Genomic DNA, 20,340 nt, shown 5'->3' with positions numbered 1-20,340 from the left:
ACTGTAGGTTGACTTGAGTCCCAGGCCTGGTTGAATTTTGCTGGGTGATGATATAATGAAGGTGCTTTGGGCAATTCCTATGGTATTATGGCTTAGTCCTGGTTTGGATCGTGAGTGAGGGCTAATCCTATCATGTCCTGAGGGCCATGTCTTTTGTTTTGTAGATAAACTGTCCCAGCCTTTGTCTTGTAGATAGATTGGCACCAAAATATCTGCTAGGGGGCAGAGAGCTGAGGCTCTGAATTTATGTCTTTAAAATCATAGTTCTCCTTTAGGGAAAACATAATATTCTGCCTTTTAAATATTTCCTAGAATATTTCATTTTTCTAGGAGAGGGGTGGGTGCTAACTTCCTACAGTAGGATACAAATTAATTAGTTAAATAATCATTTCGATGCCTCTAAGGGGACATTCCTAATCCACTCCTCCTCGGTGTGATAAAAAGATCATAAAAACAATTGACCCAGGCTTCTATTTGCCTAACGAAATAATTCTGGAAGCGTCCGCGATAATGATGAGGCTTCATTTTATGTGCGACCTTTATAACTTTTCCTATTTACCGAAAAGTACTTCATTTTCGGAAACTTCAAACGAGCACAAAAACAGATGATAAAATGTCCTTTCCCAGCTTTCGTATCTTGTTTCCTGGGGCAACGGAGCGGAGCCACCTGAGAAAACGCTGGGATTGGCAGAGGGACCGGTGTGATTTCAGTTTCGTTTCTTCCTCTTTCAAGTTTTAGCTTCCAAGAGGAGGAGCTGAGGATCGGCACTTACTTCCCCAGGCGAGAGGAAGTGGTGCCAAAATTGCAGGCACCGCCGCCGCCGCCGCTACTTAGGAGCAAGCGAAGGAAAGCGAAGCAGCTCCCGCGAAACGGATCGCCATGCCCAAATTATCCTATAGGGAGACGAGGGACATTGGAGAGCAGTTTTTACAGTTCCTGGCGGATTCTGGCAACCAGAACTTGAACAGCAAGGTTGCCTTGAAGGCTCTGTACAATCAGGAGTTCCGATATCGGTAGGTGATTAAACGCTTTACAAACGGGTCTGCAGAGCACTGTGATGTGGCCACTAGCTTTTTCGTAGGAGTGGGTCCCGTTTTCCTCTGGAAGGGGAGTTTAAACCGATTTCTCCTTAACAGTAACCGAAACAGCTCGAAGGCATGAACTTCGCGGGGCGCCGGCTCTCTCTCTCTCTCTCTTTTTGGCGCCGCTTAATTCCGGCGCTGCATCAGGTGGGCTCTCGGCGCCATCTCGAAATGAGGCGAGAAGGGGCGGAAGTCTTCGATTGCTGTAGATGAGGAACTCACAGCTTTCCATTCAATATTAAATGCTAAAACATTCTTGGTAGGCAGGAAGCCTTAAGCGAAGTAATGATGATTTCGGGAGGAAAGAATACGGAGAGTTAAAGAAAGGTTGGCCTTGCAGAAGATCTGAATGACAATTCAGACTGCGAAGCCTAACTCTGTTTGATAGGTTGTTTAAAACGAATAAACTGGATTTCGAAAGTTGCCATTGGAACTAGCCATTGGATAAGCCGCTTTGGGTAGCCTTAGCTAGTATATCTCTCCAGGATGACTTATACTTTCAGCCATCTTGTCTTGTCTTTTTAGTTTCTTTTTAAACAATCCCAAATCCAAGAAGCCTCATTTATCGTTAACTAACTTCCGTTAAAGTAGATGGGTTTGATGTTACAAAAAGACAAAGTATGGGATTCTATGGACAATTCTCTTAGAACTTATTCCCAAAGAATTAGACCTAGTTTGAGATGTGTCTCTTCTGGTTATGTATGTTCTGAGGTTGAGTGGAGACCATCTGCCTATTTTCATCTTTGTAACAGTGAATAAACCACATGTAATTTTCATATCTTAAGTAACTTATGAGCAGGCACTGTGGAGGCCTTGGTGCTCTTTCAACTTGTCTGTTTGATGGGGGGCTCTAATTAAAAGACTGCTTTCAATCTTATTTATTTTCCCATTCCAATTTCAATTGTAAGAAAAGAAATCCATGCGCCTTCATCAAACCAGTTCAAAGATATCCCTCCACAAAGAGTGAAGCAGAGTAAAAACAATGGCAATCAATCTGATTTGGAAAATTAGTTGACTTGACAAACTGCAAATAGTTTTCCAAGAGCAATTATTTTAACACCCTTGAAAAAGCTGTTTTCCTGCTGTTCTGGAAAGTAGAGAAATTTTTTTGAGAACCAGTAACAGGAAGAGATTCTGCCATTATACTGCTGTTCTCAGGCTAGTCCCCAACTTTCCACTTATCTCATCTGCATAACTTGGATTTCTGCTCAGCTTTGCAATTTGCTGTGCATTTCCCCCCCAAAGTTTTCAGTATTGGTAGAGAGGTGAAAATCTTTCAACTAGATATATTAACCCAAACTGGCCTCAAATGTTCCTCTACTATACTGTTCCAGCATTCAGATTTAAGTCCTAAAGGCGTTTTTAAAAGAACAAGATAAGAATAAGATTCCTGGAATGCCAGAAGTCTCACTAACACATCCAACTTTCCTCGAGGGATACAAGGTCCGACATCCTGGTGATCTGATTGGTTGGCCAGTTTGGGGAAGCTAGCCTAGATCCTTGTTTGTATAAGTGGGTGAGTTACATTGTTAGGCAAAATCAGCCTTTGAAGAGAGGATAGCAGAGCTGAAGATCATTATTCAGGAAGTTGAAGGCTGAAGTCAGCAGCTGATGAAGTATTGAGGATTGGGGGTTTTTTAGCTTGCAATTTCCTTGTTTTGTCCACCTGTGACTGGTGAGGCTTCTGTTCTTTGGTTTAGATAAGTTTGTAGAGGGCTTTGTATGGGACATGGAGGAAGGTATAATTTGGGCCTGAAGAAATTAAGCAAATTTGAAATAGGGTTTGATCCTAGTCACATCCAAACAAATGGGAAATGGAGGAGGAGGGTGCAGTCTCCATTTTGTTGATTTACTCCACTAATGGAAGTAGGAACTTGTTTGCTGTAGTAGTTGATATACTGATCAGAAGACTAAGTTGTAGGTTTCCTGTAGGCTGCTTGTGATTGCATTGCAGAGGTAAAATCCCTCATTCCATGGTATGCCTTTAATGTTTTGTATCTTGGTTAATCCTTCAGTTTCTCAATAACAAACTATTTCCAAAACTCTCACCAGAAAAACTACTGGGTCTAGTCCAAGCAGACACAAGTCAAGACTTATTGAATGCCCAGGCACAAACACAGAGGCATGCCCCAAATCTCTTCCAAGATTTATATTTGTTAACTTTTTTCTTGATAATTTTTGCCTAAATGATCTAGGACTGTGATGGCGAACCTATGCGTGGTGGCACGCAGAGCCCTCTCTGTGGGCATGTGTGTCATCGCCATCTGCTCTTCTGATTTCTGGCGCGCACATGCACGCCAGCCAGCTGGTCTTTGCGGGCGCTGGAGCACTGGAAAACAGCCTGTGTTGGCCAAAAAACAGGCTGTTTTCTGAGCCGTTTGGGGGCCATTCTCATGCTGTTTTTTGGGCCGAAAATGGCTGGAAAATGCCCCAAAACCGGCCTGAAAGTGGCCAAAAAACAGCCTAAAATGCCTAAAAAGCAGGTATGCACTCGCCGGCCAGCTGGTCTTCGGGTTTCCGGCACATGCACATGTGTGCACGCGCATTGCAGTTTGGGCACTCGGTGCCGAAAAGGTTCACCATCACTGGTCTAGAGTTAGGCTATCAAAATATATATATACTACTGAACAAAATGGATTGTGTAATCAAGTTCCTTAACTGCAGACCATAATCAAGGAATTCATATGGTCTTTCATTAATGAAAATCAGGAATTAATGGTCAGAGTTTAAAATCTTGAAAATTGATATTGGAATACCATACTCTAGTCCTCTATTCTTGAAGCTTTTGCATTTGTTTTCTCCAGGCTGTTGTATGATGGGCTAAGAATCTGTTTCTTTGATAGGCCAGCAAGGATGTCTCTAATTTCCCATTTGTTTATGTCTAGTGATAAATAGTCTTAACCACAGAACAATCTCTTACACCCTAAAACAGCAATTCAATCAGAGTTTCTCTTAAATTAATTCACAGCCATTAACATATTTACTGGGTTCATTAATAGTAACATCATGGGTATTTCTTTTTCAAAAAAAAAGGTTTTAAAATCTTAAACATTTTGTTACAAACAGCTTGATAATCATGAACACAACTTTAAATTTATTATGTTTGCAATGTCAAGACATGAGATAACAGATCTAGTAACTCACTTCTCTGTAAATTGTACAAACAGAGGTTAGTAAATAGAAACATTGAAATATGGAACAAATACAGTACAGCCAATGAGTCATTTGCAGTATAAAATCCACTGCAGGAGAATAGAAAGTGAAACTTATGTATTTACATAAGAAACTTATGCACTTCTAAGATTGGAAAGCTAGGTTTATGATACTGAAATGGGGAGAGTATCAAGTTTTCTACATTGAACTTTATCAGTTTAAATATTTTTGACTACTATGGAAATTTATGTAGCAAATGAAATTGTAATGGAATATGTGTTTTTTTTTATAATAGGTCAAATAAAATGTTAGAACTGTGAAATTTAAACTACAGTTAAATCTGAGATACAGCAAAAGGAAACTCGAATTGTAAAGCTATTACTTTGGGTTTTGTAATTTAGTAGTTCAGGTTTCTGTCTCATGTTAAATGCATCTATAAAAATCATACCTGGGTGGTTGTTTTTAAAAAATTAAGACGGGAGATTCTTATTGGAGCCACATTTGGAAGGAGTATTTTTCTTCCTAAGGGGAAAAATGTGCTTGCCCTTCCTCAATGCTGTTAATCCAGAAAACAGCTTTTTACTTGTGCCATGGCAGAAAGAATGGTTTGAAACTTACTGTAATTTTGAAAAATCCTGAGATTTCCAAGAATAACGAAACCCCTCTGAAAAAAGGGAGCTAGAAATCCAAGAGCTAGAACTGATCTGCTCAAAAACAGTGTGTGCTTGTGCAGGTATACACGCTCCTTTGAAATATTTATCACAGCAATGTATTCTTGTTATTACTAGCTACACTTCGAACCTTGGCCACCTGTTCCTAAACTACTACCTCTGATACTTGGATTTTATACTTACGAGTGTGAAGTATTTGATATCACAAAGACAATGACAGATTACAATATGTCAATGAAATAGCCCTCACAATTAAATAGAAAATACTTGTTGGTAGAATTCAACCACAAGCATTCTGGTTGAATTTACATAGATTTCCTATTACAGTACTGATATGTATCAAGCAATATCAAGGTTGGCTAAGGCTCTAGTATCAATGGCTAAATCCCTCTAAAAGATTGCCATTGAATTGTGATGCTAAATGTAGTATAACATTAATAGCAATTACTATTATTTATTTATTACAATTCTATGCTGCCCATCTTCCTTAATAGGTGACTCAGTATTACTTAATTAAATTTCTAAAATTTTTAGAATTTTAGAGTTTTTCTGTTTCCATTTACTTTTAAATTTGTCTTTCCAAATTTTGAATTTACAAAAAATTGGGGAAGGCTTTGCATCCATGTTGCATCCATCCAAAGCAATGTTTAGCAAACAATATTCTTCATATTGATCCATATTCTTTATGTAAATCAGGATTAACTTTTTGTACCAGTTAGTACTTGCTATGTCACATAATATATTGAATAGTTCAAGTAACTGGCATATTTATGTGTAATTAATCCATGTAGTAATTCAGTAGATTTGTTATGAGTCTAAGATTAAACTTCATTTATGTATGAAGTGCATGTATATGTCCTTTAAATTTATTTGTATGTAGCCAAGAAAATACACATGCACACATATTACACATGATAAATTAGAAAAGACCTATGTTGAGTTTGAACTTATTTCCTCCCATGCAGTGCTGTTCCTTTCCTAAATCACAGTAGATTTAGCTTTCAGGATCCACTGAGTCTTTGAGCCTCTTAAATTTATTTTATTCATAGGCAGTGTGCTAGCCCTGGAGGAAATACAGCTTTATATTCTAAGTGTCCTTCATCTCTCATTTATTATTCTGATACTTTGTTCTGTGATTGATTGGTATATTATTTGGCAAGAGCAAACAAATAGAATTGCCTGTTTGTTCAGTTATATTTCTGTTATGTATCTTAAGTGTTGTGGACTGTTTAGGTTAAGAAATGATTTCTGATCTTCCTCTCAGCAGTAAAGGAGATTGAGAAGTACACAGAGCACCAAAAGTGTGAGAACAGATTTTTTTAATATGCGTGTGTAATCAATATATTTATTTAGTAGTTGAATAAAAGTTATATTCTATTGTCTGGCAGAGATAATATAAAAAGACCCAACTTCTCCAATGTGCTCTATGTGCTGGTGATGTCAAACCGTGCTTTCATCCATGGGGATCATGTGCGATTTTTTCAGGTAAGAGGGTGCACTTGACTTTCTACTTCATTCTTTGATAGTTGATTTTGAACAATTTGGCTTAATGACTCCTTATGGACTCCAAGGTATTAAAATGAGACTCTTTAGATGTAAGGTCGTCAATAAATAAAACTGGCTTGTTGATTTGTAGTCTTCTTGTGAATTATTTATACCGGTAACTAATACAAATTTTAACTGGTCATTATAATAGTACTCAAGTTACAATCACGCCTTCAGCGACTGTTCAAACTTGCAACAGCACTGAATGAGAGGGACTTATGACCATCCTTGTAATTCTTGCTATTGTAACATCCTCATGGTTACATGATTGTGATCCAGATCCTCAGCTCAAGATTACAATAACACAGGGAGCCATGGTCATGTGATCACAATTTCTGACATTCCCTAACAGCTTTCCATAAACAAAATCATTGGGGAAACTGACAGGAAATCAGAAGTCACAGTCACTCACAGTCCCCATTTAACAACTTGCATGATCCTCACTTAACAATGGCAATCATAATTATTGCCACTAAGCAACATGTTCATGTGACAGCACACTTTATGATCACATCACTTACAATTTTACAATTCCAATCCCAAATGTCATCACAATTTGAGGAATACCTGTAGTATTCATCTCAGTACTACTGAAATAGGATTCTGAGGTATCAAAAAAAAGTGCTAGGATCAAGGGATAAGGTTAACATGGTGGGGTTCATCTTGGACAAAATAGGAAGAAAGAATAATATAGGACTTTACAGTTTCATGGAATAGAGCCTGAACTAGCCCTGTGTCTGCAGTTTTTGAACTGATTTATTTGTTTTTAAATAAGAAAGCATAGCAAAACTTTTCAAATTCTTGACTAATTTAGAATCAGATTTTACTGAAAATATTTCTAGGTGGTGAAATTCACTTTGTAAATTTCCCTTTGAATTTGACATGTTATTTGTTTCAGAATAAGTGGTGAATAAGAATAAGGGTGAACAGGTTTCTGTGAAAATTTTTCCAATACTTTGTTGGAAGCCTTTTTTTCTACGTTTTTTTTTTTTTTGCTTCTCTATAGGGGAAGAAGAAACTAAAGCTTATTGATCAATATTGGAAACCAAAAGCTGATACTGGAGCTGAAGACCATTCTACCCCAAATGAAAACACATTCAATAATCCACTCCCCCCTGGAGCACGAGTTAAGCGTAGGTATGTAATACAAAGTTGGATGATGTAATTGTAAAAGTTCAAGGGGACTTAATGTTCCATGTATTCTCAGAATGTTTGCTCCTATGTTGTAAATGAAAAGTTTGAGCCTTAGCATTATTTTCAAAAATTGTGAATTCTAAGCTTCATTTAGGAAAAAAAAGTGTTCCAACTCTTGTAAATGCAAGTGAAAAAAACCTCTCTTAGGCCAAGAAAAAAGCAGAATTTGATTTTGTCTGGATTTTTCTCTTTTCATTTTTAAAGGCCAAGATGCTGAATGCATCCTAAATCCTGCTGCTCATTAAATGTCCAAACTAGGTTTTTGAGCCTCACTGCACCTCTGCTTTGGGAGGAACATACATTCATGTATGTATCTTCCATATATTTTAAAAACCTCTATTTTTAGTTGGAGAGGTTGGTTGATCATCATGATCTTTGTGCATTACATGCATGGATTTTGCATCTCTGAAGAATCCTTTCTTGGAACCTATACTAGATAAGACATTTATGCAAATGTACCCCATCTTCATATAATCATAGGCAGGTCTCCCACTTTTCTCCCCAATTTGTTCCTAAAAATCACAACATCATGATAATATTTACTATTGTCTAAAAGATTTTTGTCTAATTTTGTCTAAAAGAATGATGGAAATTGTTCACAATGAGTCATCAACTATTCTGGTCCACCCCATCTTATACTACTAGATGTTTTATAGGGGGAAATGCAGTTTAGTACAGAAAAGCAGATTCAGTCTGTTTTGTGTGGCTTTTGAAAACCAAAAGCAAACTCATATGTGAATACTGGTGGCTATTTAAAAAATCATAACTACAAGTGAGGAGCATGATCCACCTCACCAAGTCTCATCTCCACTTTGTAGATTACAAAGTGCAGCCATGAGAGTGGCATAAGATCAAAATAACAGATTTGGAAAGGCTTGTGAATCGTTTGTATTAAGGGCTGTGATAAGGCTTACTGGGTTTTTTTCCCCCTACCCCTTAAAGTCTACACGAACAAGCTCCTCTTACGTTATTGGCAAAAATATTCTGATCCCAGCCTCTATGCTGACCTTCCGTATCACAATGCCCTCCAAATTTATTGTAATTTAACTCCTGGAATCCCTTGCCAGCTAGATTGTGGGAAAAGATTTGCAAAACATTGGAAGCATCAAGTTGGGAAAGATTTAGTCTTTCATTGACTTGGACAACCGTGTTTTGTGGATTAATGAACCATTGTGTTAAATCCAAGCAAAGCTTACTAGCATTATTAGAGAGAATCACTAATATCTGTAATTCAACACACCTGAAAGAGCACATCCACTAACTCAACCTTCTGATATCTTATATTAATTCAAATGTAATTTGTCAAAAAAGGGTAGAATGCTAAAGGATAAGGTACATAATATTTTATTTCAGATTTGAAATTCATCATTTATATATTGATATTTCAGCCTGAGTATATCTACCGGTATATGTTATCTACCTGTATTAACTTTTATCTAGTTTTGATAAGACTCTAAAGTAGCTTTTCTCTTGTTAGGTTAGATTTGGCTTGGCACAAACAAAGATTCTTAGATAAATTCTTATGTTGAAATGACAAAATAAGAGACAGGTCTTAGCAAGCCTCCAGACTCATGAAGTCCTTTTAAAATCATCATGAAAACCACAAGTGTCTTGCCACAGGATATGTGAACAAGTATTTTTGTAATTTCTTATCTATTATGAGCTGTGTTTCCTGCTTATGTAACCAAGTGAAACTCAGAAACCTACTGAATATACTTGCTTGAATATGCATTCAGGGTTCTTCCATCCTTATGGGAGGACCCACTTTTATCCAGTCCATTTTTTCTTTCTAAGTCACATGTTTATATGTTGCCTTAAATTATAGCTTTCCCCATTTCCTGTTCTCAGTTTGTTATATAACAGGTCTTATTGCCGTCATCTTGCCAATACCATGCCATCTTGAAGATGATGACAGTTAAGTTTTTATTTTAAAAAAAATCTTGAGATTTAATTTTCTTAATATTCTATTTTCTGTTCTATAGTTGCTATTTTAGTATTACTCATATCTTCTGAAAATGTAAAACCATTACTATGGAGCAATTAAACAGAATCCTGAATGGGTGCATGTGGTATTAGAAATTGTGGGAAGTCTGATTCCTCAGTTTCTTTATTCCAGATCAAAATTTGTATCCGATAAGAACGGTGTGAAAATTATTTCAGAGCATGTTAAACCAAATGGTAAAATCCGATTCGACGTTTCTCCGAAGCAGCGTATGACTATTAAAATTGAGGTGAAGAACTATGGAACAAATGAAATTATGCTGGAAAGGTACAGACTGACGAAACGTTGTGAATTCACTTTTGTAGTTCCTGAAGAAACTTTGCCTGTGAAACTGCCACCAGGTAATATATTTATAAATTTGTTTTACAATATGTGACCCACACCAACTCTTAAGTAATTTCTTATTTTCACCAAAACTAAAAGCTTTTTTATTCTGGGATATAATGTAAGTATGGGAAGATACAATAAAGATAAAGATGCTTCTTTCTAGTAAACTAGTTAACTAAATAAATATAAAAGGATTTGTTGGTAACTTTAGAGAATATGCATTGTATATTCTGCAAATTCCATATTCTTAATTTCAAATCTAGTGTTAGAAAATTAATGCAGAAGAGAGTCTTCTTCCTTGCTGTTTTGTAAATGTAAAGAAGTTTCCTTGTCTTTAGGGTCAGTCCTAGAAATCCCAATCACTTGTGAGGTACCGGACTATGGCTTCTTCCATGTTACCATGCAGTTTGATTTCACCAGTGAACAGACTGGGGAATTCCACATTGGACGTTTTGTGCAGGCTGTTGCCAATACCGAATTAGCAAAACAACTTGGTCCCTCAGAACCTTATCAGCCTTATCAAGCCAAACTGCACAAACCACAGTTCAGATCTATAGAAGATGGCTTTCCACCACCAAACGAGTACGTGAGGATTCTGCTAATTTTCTCCCTTTACTCTTCCTCTTTTTTTCCTGGACATATTGTCTCGGTATCATATTTTTCCTCCAACTCCTTTTTCTGAATTCTGTCCTTAGCCACTGCCTTTTCCCCCCTATTGCCATATAACTATGTTTTGCTGATCTATTTTGCAATCCTTTATTATGGGATTTTCTTTTTTCTTTTTTGTCCTGTGTGTCATTTTCAATTGATGCAGTTGGCTACATGGATTAGAAATAGCAATAGCACTTAGACTTCTATACCGACTCATAGTGCTTTACAGCTCTCTCTGAGCAGTTTACAGTGTCAGCATATTATCCCCAACAATCTGGGTCCTCATTTTACCAACCTCGGAAGAATAGAACACTGACTCAGCATGAGCCCCTTCAGGATTGAACTCCTGGCAGTGGGCAGAGTTAACCTACAATACTGCATCTATCCACTGTGCCACCACGGCTTCATTAGCCATACCAAGACTATTTATTTATTTATTTATTTATTTAATTAATTAATTAATTAATTAATTAATTAATTAATATAATTTGTATGCTGCCCTATCTCCATAGGACTCAGGGCGGCTCACAACAAATAAAAACAAACCCAATAAAACATAAAATACATAAATATGCATACATAAAATACATAAATGTATAAATACATGTATAAAATACATGTATAAAATACATAAATGAGCCTTGGTAGTACAGGGGTTTAAGGCACCCTGTTATTAAGCTGGTTATTAAGACCAGCTGCCTGCAATTACTGCAGGGTTCGAATCTCGCCAAGGCTCAAAGTTGACTCAGCCTTCCATCCTTTCTAAGGTAGGTGAAATGAGGACCCAGTTTGTGGGGGCAATAAGCTGACTTTGTATAAATATACAAAAGGATGAAGGCTATTGCTGAGCACATTGTAAGCCGCCCTGAGTCTTCGGAGAAGGGCGGCATATAAATCAAATTTTTTTAAAAAAATGTATAAATATATAATTTAAACATATATTAAAACCCATTAAAATAATCAAAAAAACCCTCAGTCCAGGCTGGGCGATGTGAACAGCCATGTTTTTAATTCGCGGCAGAAGGTACGAAGGTCAGGAGCCAACCGAAGCCCCAGGGGGAGTTGATTCCGAAGAGTGGGCGCGCCCACAGAGAAAACTCTACCCCTGGGGGCCGCCAGCCGACATTATCTAGCGGACGGCACCCGGAGAAGGCCCTCCCTGTGAGAACGCATCGGGCGATGGGAAGCCGTTGCTGGCTGCAGATGGTCTGACAAGTATCCTGGGCCTAAGCCATGTGGGGCTTTATAGTAGGACTAGCCATACTATTTTAGTTTTCTACATCATTTAGTACTGTATAGGTGCTAAATAAACTTTGAGAAAAAGACTGGACCCCAAAACCCCCTCATAAAGACTGGAGCTAGATGGGTTTCAGCCAAAACTATTAATTACTGTTTGTTATATTTATGGAACCTTGAGAGTTTTAATCTTTTTCATTTTCATTCTCCGAAGCCTTACTTGAAATTGGTTTTTGATATTCCAGCTTTACAGGAACTGGCTAAGGATAGCTAATGTGTACCAACATAAGAGGAGGAAAATATTCTGGAATGTATGAAAAAATACTAAATATTTTTTCCCCCAAAAGTTCTGTGTTGATTGTTTTTTTAGTCCTATCTTGCAGCCCAGATTAATTGCATGCAATGTAAACTATTTAATTATACTAATTTATATAGTTAATCAAAATTAGATAAATTAAAACAGCAAGGTTACAATTATAATAATTTCTTGACACTTAGAGAGACCAAACTTTTCCCATATTTGTATTATGGTAATTCTTATATGTAAATCATTGTATGTGCAAATTAATATTAGCTATTGATGGAACTAATATCTGAAGTAGTGATTTGACTATTTCTCACATTTTCCTTCTAATGGTATATTCTGGTTATCTGGGTTGGCCTTTATTGAATTTTTAGATAAGGATGAACAATGTTTGAAGGGGAAACCACTTTTAATTTTTAAATGTTTTATCTCCAATGCCCAAAGACATGGAAGAATGGCAAACTCAGCAGAGGGCACAAAGATTTTCCCCCTATTTGGGGAAGCGGTTTAAAGATGAAAAAAGGATAAAATATCTGTGTTTTTTCATATTTTGTCATCAAAATTTAGTGACACAGTTTAAGACATGGTGTAAAAATTGAAAATTGTTTTCCTTGTTATGAACATCTCTGATTAACATGCAACTTTGTGCTTGTCTTGTGTTTTCAGCACTTTGTGCAGAGAATTGGAGCAGAAACCTTTAAATCAGTACAAATACCCAAGCGATCTGAAGGACTTGATTGTATGCTTGAATGAAGGCAATGCTCCTAATGATGGCACCAGTGACAAGATTGAACATCTAGAGTAAGTTTCTACTAAGCAAGAAATTTTCATTCTCTTCACTTTCCACTCACTTCTTTGTCCTAAGGAAGAGAGATATACCCATCATGTTACTACAACATATTGATGTAATAATTAAAGTATGTAATTACAATTAGCAAATCCTAGACAAAAACCTTGCTTGACCATGAACTCATGGTGAGTTTAGCCCAGTTGCCTTGTTTTTCACATGATTGTTCATGTTTTGATAGTACAATAAGGGAAAATGTTTATATTTGTTGACTTGAGCTCCCAGAGGTATATAAAAAAGTATTTTTGTCTTCCTGATTAATGCCCTCAAGATTCATCGTGATATATCATTACCCCCGCCGCCTATTTTGGCTGCAGATAATAGGATTTGTAAGGAAAGACTAGTGTCGGAATTAATGTGCGACTTCATAAATATTTATTCTTAAATATTTTTTCTTACATTTCCTGGTTTAGACCAGCCTTGAGATAGCTAATATGGCACTTGTGAGTAACAATGTGGAGTGACAATGAAACGGAAAAAAAAAAGAGGAAAAATCTTCATAGACTTTTAAAAGGAAAAAATGATAGCTAGGCCTGAATATTGGGTTGAAACGGACAAAGTAAAATTTACCAGAGAGCAATTTAAATTCCTGCTTCTGGTGATAAAAAAAAAATTAAAGAGTGGGAGCAGTCTGGCTTTATAATAGCAACTGTGAAAGGAATATGGGTACTGTAGTATATGACAAATTAAATGTAACCCGTCAGTGTGATGCAGCTGATAAAAATGCCAGAGAGCTTCAAACAGAGACTGGATAACCACCAGCTTGAAATAAAGCTTGAAATGCTTTAGCAGAAAGCAGGGGCTTGGACTATATTACCTCCGAAGTGCCTTCCATCTCTTATGGAAATGAAAAAGTCAGCATGCTGCAAATCAAGATATTTTTAGAAAGTAAAAATGAGAAGGGCTGCAAATGATGCTGTCCTTGGCAACAGGTCCTTCAGTTGTTTTTTTTTAAATGAAAATAAGCTGGGATGAGAGGGGGAAGGTAGAGTGGAAAGGAACAAACAGATCCATTCACCTTTGGGTACATTAATCACAGCAGCTATTTTGTGGATAAGGATGCCTCCCTTCTTTTCATGGGAAACAATAAAAATACGGCAATGTGTAGAATTTTGGAAACAAATCAAACAATTTCATCACTGTTTCTATTTTCCCTGGAAGTGTTTAAAATTCACAGTGCTCCTGTTTTGAACTCTGTTTCAAATTCAAAGCTTACTCCCAGTAAGGTCAGAACAGCGGCTGTTCTGAATTCCGATTGGGTTCACAGTTCAATCTCAGGATGTTTTGCAGAGTCTGAACAGCCATTTGGTGAAGCACCTATAGCTTGCTTTGAAATTCCAAACATGGGCAAGGAAGATTGCTTATCAAAAAAAAACCCAAAACAACCACCTGTGTATTTATATCCTGCCTTGTAAAAACAAGTCCTTACAATGGACATCACTTCATTTTGATTTTATTGTTGTTAATATTTGTATACACCTCTGTATACAAATATTAACATTTGTAACATGATGGCTCAGTGGCTAAGATGCGAAGCTTGTCGATCGAAAGGTCGGCAGTTCAAGTTCGAATCCCTAGTGCCGCATAACGGGGTGAGCTCCCGTTACTTCTCCCAGCTTCTCCCAACCTAGCAGTTCGAAAGCACATAAAAAATGCAAGTGGAAAAATAGGAACAACCTTTGGTGGGAAGGTAACAGCCTTCTGTGCGCCTTTGGTGTTTAGTCATGCCGGCCACATGACCACGGAGATGTCTTCAGACAGCGCTGGGTCTTCGGCTTTGAAACTGAATTTATGTGCGAGGGGAACCTTTACCTTTACCTGGGTGTTTTAGATATTTCAAATGTTGAGATGGTTAAAGGGATCAGCATTGCTCAACAAGAGATTAAGAACATTGAAACTAGTAGCTGAGCAGCCTGAGATATAGTTGTGTATGTTCAGACTTGACCCTTTTTGACCAACAGGCCTTTTATCATCTCTTGGAATACCAAGAAGCTGTTGGGTAATGTGGGCCCACTTTTGTTATTGCCCAATTTGTGTCACCTTTTATTCTTTTTCATTGTGTTTTTGATGTTTTACTTGCCAATTGCCCAGAAATATTGGGAGTCATATTGGGCACAAATTTAATAAATAAATCTAAAACAAGATAATATATTGTACTTCGGCCAATATTAACAAATCACATTAAACTGGGCTAGCTACCAACTCTTTTTAAACAGCAGCATTGGTTTGTCTTGGCCTAGTGCCAGTTTTTTTTAGCTTTCTTCAAATATTAGGAAGTTCAGATAGCTCTGTCTGCATGGAAAGGAAGAATTCAAATGCAGAAAGGAGGAGCAATGTAATCAGGGTCATCCAAATAAAATAGGGGATATTTTAAAGCAGGAATATGTTGTGGTTTTGTCTCTCCCTTCCTACCAAATATTATAATAAAACTCTCTCATCTCTGATGGAAAGAAAGGTGATGCCTGAGGGGGGAGCAGATTAAATTTGATAGAATACTACCATACCATATACTTCCAAACAGGAGCAGTCTGGAAGCCCCCTTGCAATTTGATAATTATTCTGAGAAGTTTTGTCTGCTTCTTCACTTGGAAGAGATCCAAATGGAGGTGGACATCCATCGATATGATATGCAGAATGTTAGCATGTTTAGAGACAAAGTCAATAAGAGACTCCTTGTTCTGAAGGTGAGTAACTTATAGTCTAGAGCCTGAAAGAAACCCTATTCTGTGAATGCAATAGTTAGAACATAGCTGCTAAGCCTCAGCCCTTTCCCTTGCCATTCTTAGTTGCTCCTGATTTGCAGATGGTAGGAATGGGAGAGTGGTGCAGGGGCAGTGGATTATATTTATAAAACCATGGGTCAGTTTTAAGGGGAAAAAATTAGGAACATCAAAAAACAATAAAAAATAGAGAAAAATACAAGCTCAATCTCCCACAAAATAAAAATCAAAGTTGCTTGTTTGAAATAGCCTCTCAAAATTACTATCTCAAAGGTTAATTTCCATGAAATAGCAAAACTGCATATAAAATATGTCAAAGTTTATTTTACTAAAGAAAATGCAGGTAATGTCTCCTAAATATGTGCTTTTATATTCTTTCTTTCTCTCTCTGTCTCTCATTCTCTTCCCCCCTCCCTCCCTCCCTCTGCATGAACACTCCTGCATACATTTCCTACTTATTTGTATGTATCCTGAATCTTGGCATGCCCACCATCTCCCCTTTGTCTCCTTCACATGCCACTGTTAGTACTTTTCAACAATTTAGATTCACCTTTTCATCCCTGCAAAGTTCTGTACATACAAGTTAAAGCATTTCATTTGAATAAAAATATTCTTCAATTGGAACTCAAAAGCAAACTTCATGGAAAATTGAGATCTAGAGTGATCAAGGTATAAAGCAAAGGACCTGAGCCCAAACTGCTCTATTACAATAACAGTGCACCCATTCATCAGCTTCTTGCTCTAAGAAACCAAACCAGTGATGTGCCATTGCAGCATAAAGGCAAAAGAAATTTAAGACTAGGCCTTGAGTCTTAGAGTTGTTTTTAGTTCAGTAGTTGTATTTCTTCAGAATTGAGGGCTTTTTTAGTATGTGTGCTTAAAGTATGTTATACAAGCTAGATCTTTGAAATTGGCTGCAAGCATTAAGGGTGAATTAGTCTGGATGAAGCATAACAGTTGGATACTAAATTGTACAGATAGCTTTAGCTGTACAATTGTACATATAACTAATGTCATTGTAGCAAATCAGATTGCACATACAGTATTATTTATACTCACCAGCTGTTGAAAATTAACTTTAGGTCATGTAGATGAGAATAAGGAGAAGTAAAAGTAAAATGCATGCTGAAAGAGAATGAGAGAGGGAAGAGAATGTTGAAACTCTAGGAGAAAAAAAAATGGCAGCAAAAAAGTTTAAAAAATATCAATAAAAGGAAAACACTAGCCATATTTAAACTGTCACTCTTAATATGTTTTAACTTCTAAATTCAAAATTGTGAATGAATTATGATGAAAGAGTTTAGGAAGATTCCCTGCCCCAGCCCACTCAAATGTCTCAGTTGCACATTTGCTATGCAAATAGCAAATATTATACGACTTAAATTCATTTGCTCCAGCAGAAGCAATTGATTGTCTGTAACAAGACATTCAATTCGCTATTCCAGAGGTTTGTTACTCGGCATGAGAATTAAAAAGTCTGTGCTTCAGATTGGTCTGATTTTTTGTTCTAGGTGCCTGGTGTGGCAGAGAACCGGCCTTCCGTGTTGAGAGGTGACCATCTGTTTGTTAGCTTGGCTGACGGACAACCAAAATACGCAGTTACCTTCTATAAAGGTTATGTCCATGCTGTGGAGTTGGATAAAGTAAAGCTGGGGTTTTCTGAAAAGTGAGTACTTCAGTTTCAGCCTACGGTTAGATTTTTTTTTTTTTATGAGAACAAGATTGAGATAATTGGCTCCTAATCCAGCATGGATAGTTATGTAAGGTTTAGGTAGGAATAGTATTTAATAGGTATAATTTAATAGAGTATGATTTAAATTGTGCATATTAAATTAAAAATATTCAGAAATTGACAATGTTAGATTATGGGGATGTTCATTGCCTTAAACTTAATGTCTGCTGTACAGTTTAGTTGCTTGACAATTTAATATTATTGATAATCAAGTGTATGGGAAAGTTCAGCCTTGTTTAACTTGGTATTCTCTGTGTTGAAACTTAAATTTCAGAATTCCAACCAGAATTCTTTCTGGTAGCAAACTGCGGGAAGGCTATAACAAGAGATTACCGAATCTTGTATAAAGTACCCTGTTTCCCCGAAAATAAGACATTCCCCAATAGTAAGCCCAATCGGGTTTTTGAGTGCATGTGCTAAAATAAACCTCCCCCAAAGTAAGCCCTCCCCGAAAATATTTAAATGCAGAGCTGGAAATCAGGTAAGACGGCAAGAGGAACCCCATTTTGGTCCACGCACCCCAAAATAATAAGACCTCCCTGAAAATAAGGCCAAGTGCTTATTTCGGGGTTCAAAAAAATATCAGACCGTCTTATTTTCGGGGAAACACGGTACTTATCTGTGGAATAGAGAGCTCAGCAGTTTGAGAAGCACAGCTATGAAGCAAGTTATGTTAGGTCAAGATTATTTTGAAAGATGGGCAAGACTAAGGAAAAACGAACAAGTGTGATCATGTAGAAGAAAATCATGAGGCTCCAAATTTAGGAAAGGTGGCCATGAGGTTGGAATAAGACCAGGGGAAAAAACCAAGCTACTCCTAGTTGAGTAGGAGTACTCAAGTACTCCTACTTGAAATGATGGTGCAGATTGAGTATTGCATGTTTAGCCTTAGGCTAGCAATGTCATGTTCTTCAATCATCCATCAGCCTCCTTTTCTTTTCCTAGATTACTAAATAAATTTGTCGATAACATGAAGTTTGATGTGGAATTTACTTTCAATCGTCTGCCCTTACGCCTTCAGCATCGGGCTGTTACTCTTGCCCAGAAGATGCAACTGTCCCATATGCTCTTCCCATGCTTCTCTTACAAGAAATCTCTCCTGTCTACTAGTCAGGAACTCTGGTGAGTAGGAACAAGAAAGGAGGGAGAGAATGCCAATAGGCAAGGGGAACAGGAGAACACTGCTGAATGAACTGGTCAAATAGTCCAGCTTTCTCTTGCCACAATGAGCCAAATTCTGTGGTAAACTGAGAAAAAGCTTTCACTTATGTTCCATAGCAGATGGTTCACGAATTACAAATAGTTGTCACACCACTGGTGTTCTCTTTGATAGCCTTGTGAAATTCCTTTTAGAACTTGTGTTACATCATGAAACTTATAGAAGCAATGTTTTTAGCTGAATAATGTAACAAGCAGAATATTTACTTTTATCCATTCTAAATATCGGCTTCATTGGATAACTCTGGATTCTAATATTTTGAATGAGGGAGGATTTGCTTTTCCTACCTCACTCATAATTTTATGAGCTTATATAGTTCCAGGGTGGATTTGATTTAAATCGAGTTGATTTAAATCACAATTTAAATCATGATTTAAATCACTAGTAAAAAGGCTTGATTTAAATCAACTCGATTTAAATCATAATTTTTAAAGAGCAACTGTCATCTCTGCTACTTCTTTGAACCACTGTTGACTCACCGATAGTCCCAGTGTTGCAGAATATACAGCCTCATGCTACATAACTAAGCTCCATTTCATGCTGAATAAACTAAATTATTTATGTATCTTAAATAGAAAACTATCTTACGATAGATTTTTACCCCAAAATTTTTTTATTAAAATAAATTCGATAAAAATAAAAAAAATCCGATTTAAATAAAAAAAATCTGATTTTTTTGATTTTTTTTTAAAAAAATCATTGATTTTTATCCACTCTGTATAGTTCTCTTCCCTCCTGGCTCCAGTAACTTCTGGCTTTTGTCCAAAACAAAACAGCGATTTTAGGGAAATTGTTTCACCTTAACAAAACCAGGGCAAGGGATAGGTGTCTTTTTCTCTTCCATAACATTTTTTGAAGTGTGGTTACTGGACTGCTATATTGTACATGGAGTTTCAGCGGTGATTACTTCATAAATTTCTGCAAATACATTGTGATGTTGTTTGTTTTCTGTTTCTTTGTCAATATGGAATCTACCTTTTACACAGCAGTAATATATTGGTCAGTATTTTCCGTGCCTTTATAGTCTAAGATACTCTTAGGTTAGTCTTATCTGCTCCTAAAATACAACCTAAGATACTCTTAGGTTGTAAAGTTGATATACTTTGTCACTTACTACTAGTTCAGATCCCATTGGGTTTAATATAAAAGCAGGATTTTTTGCCCCCTTTTGCACCATTTCTCATGTAATAAGTGAAACTTCATAATTGTAAAAAATAGATACTGACTTGCAATACAATTACTTACTTAACAGCCTTTTAGTCAACAGCTGTTACAACTGCACTGAATGAATGGTACTTATGCTTGTTCTATGGTTGTTGTAGTCTCCCCATGGCCATGTGACGAAAATTCAGGCATTTGGCAGCTGGCCTGCATTTATGATTGCAGGAGAACTTAAATTATTCCTTCCTATCTCCTTCCTGCCATTTTGGCCGCGCACTCCACCACCCCTGCTGCACCCATCTGACCTTCGCCAGCTTCCTCCATCTGCTGACAAGGCATAGCCAACCCGGCTCCAGCTCTTCATTTGGCAGCTGCCACATGAGACCTTCTCCCTTAGTTCACACTTAGCTTTCTCAAAGTTGCACGAGGGTCTTCTGAAGCCTCACGAGAAGGCTGGGCATGGCCTCAGGACAAAAGCCTTGGGTAGCTAACAGC

General features: G+C 37.1%; 1 protein-coding gene across 1 annotated transcript in view; it reads left to right on the top strand.

Annotated features, from left to right (window-relative positions):
* The first annotated feature begins 645 nt into the window (after positions 1-645).
* Positions 646-20,340, top strand: part of MOV10 (Mov10 RNA helicase) — a 33,209-nt gene continuing 13,514 nt past the window's right edge. Inside the window, exons 1-9 of the mRNA XM_034414293.3 lie at positions 646-1,014; positions 6,296-6,392; positions 7,459-7,589; positions 9,763-9,989; positions 10,314-10,557; positions 12,833-12,967; positions 15,535-15,697; positions 17,245-17,399; positions 18,411-18,587. Of these exons, the coding sequence (XP_034270184.1) occupies positions 881-1,014; positions 6,296-6,392; positions 7,459-7,589; positions 9,763-9,989; positions 10,314-10,557; positions 12,833-12,967; positions 15,535-15,697; positions 17,245-17,399; positions 18,411-18,587 (1,463 nt within the window). The 5' untranslated portion in view covers positions 646-880. The remainder of the gene's footprint in view (positions 1,015-6,295; positions 6,393-7,458; positions 7,590-9,762; positions 9,990-10,313; positions 10,558-12,832; positions 12,968-15,534; positions 15,698-17,244; positions 17,400-18,410; positions 18,588-20,340) is intronic.

The sequence above is a fragment of the Pantherophis guttatus genome, chromosome 3 (genome assembly GCF_059756535.1).
Source record: "Pantherophis guttatus breed Tessera chromosome 3, ASM5975653v1, whole genome shotgun sequence".
Taxonomy (NCBI): Eukaryota; Metazoa; Chordata; class Lepidosauria; order Squamata; family Colubridae; genus Pantherophis; species Pantherophis guttatus.
Note: the sequence above shows the minus strand (reverse complement) of the source record. Positions and strands in the feature narration are given on the sequence as shown.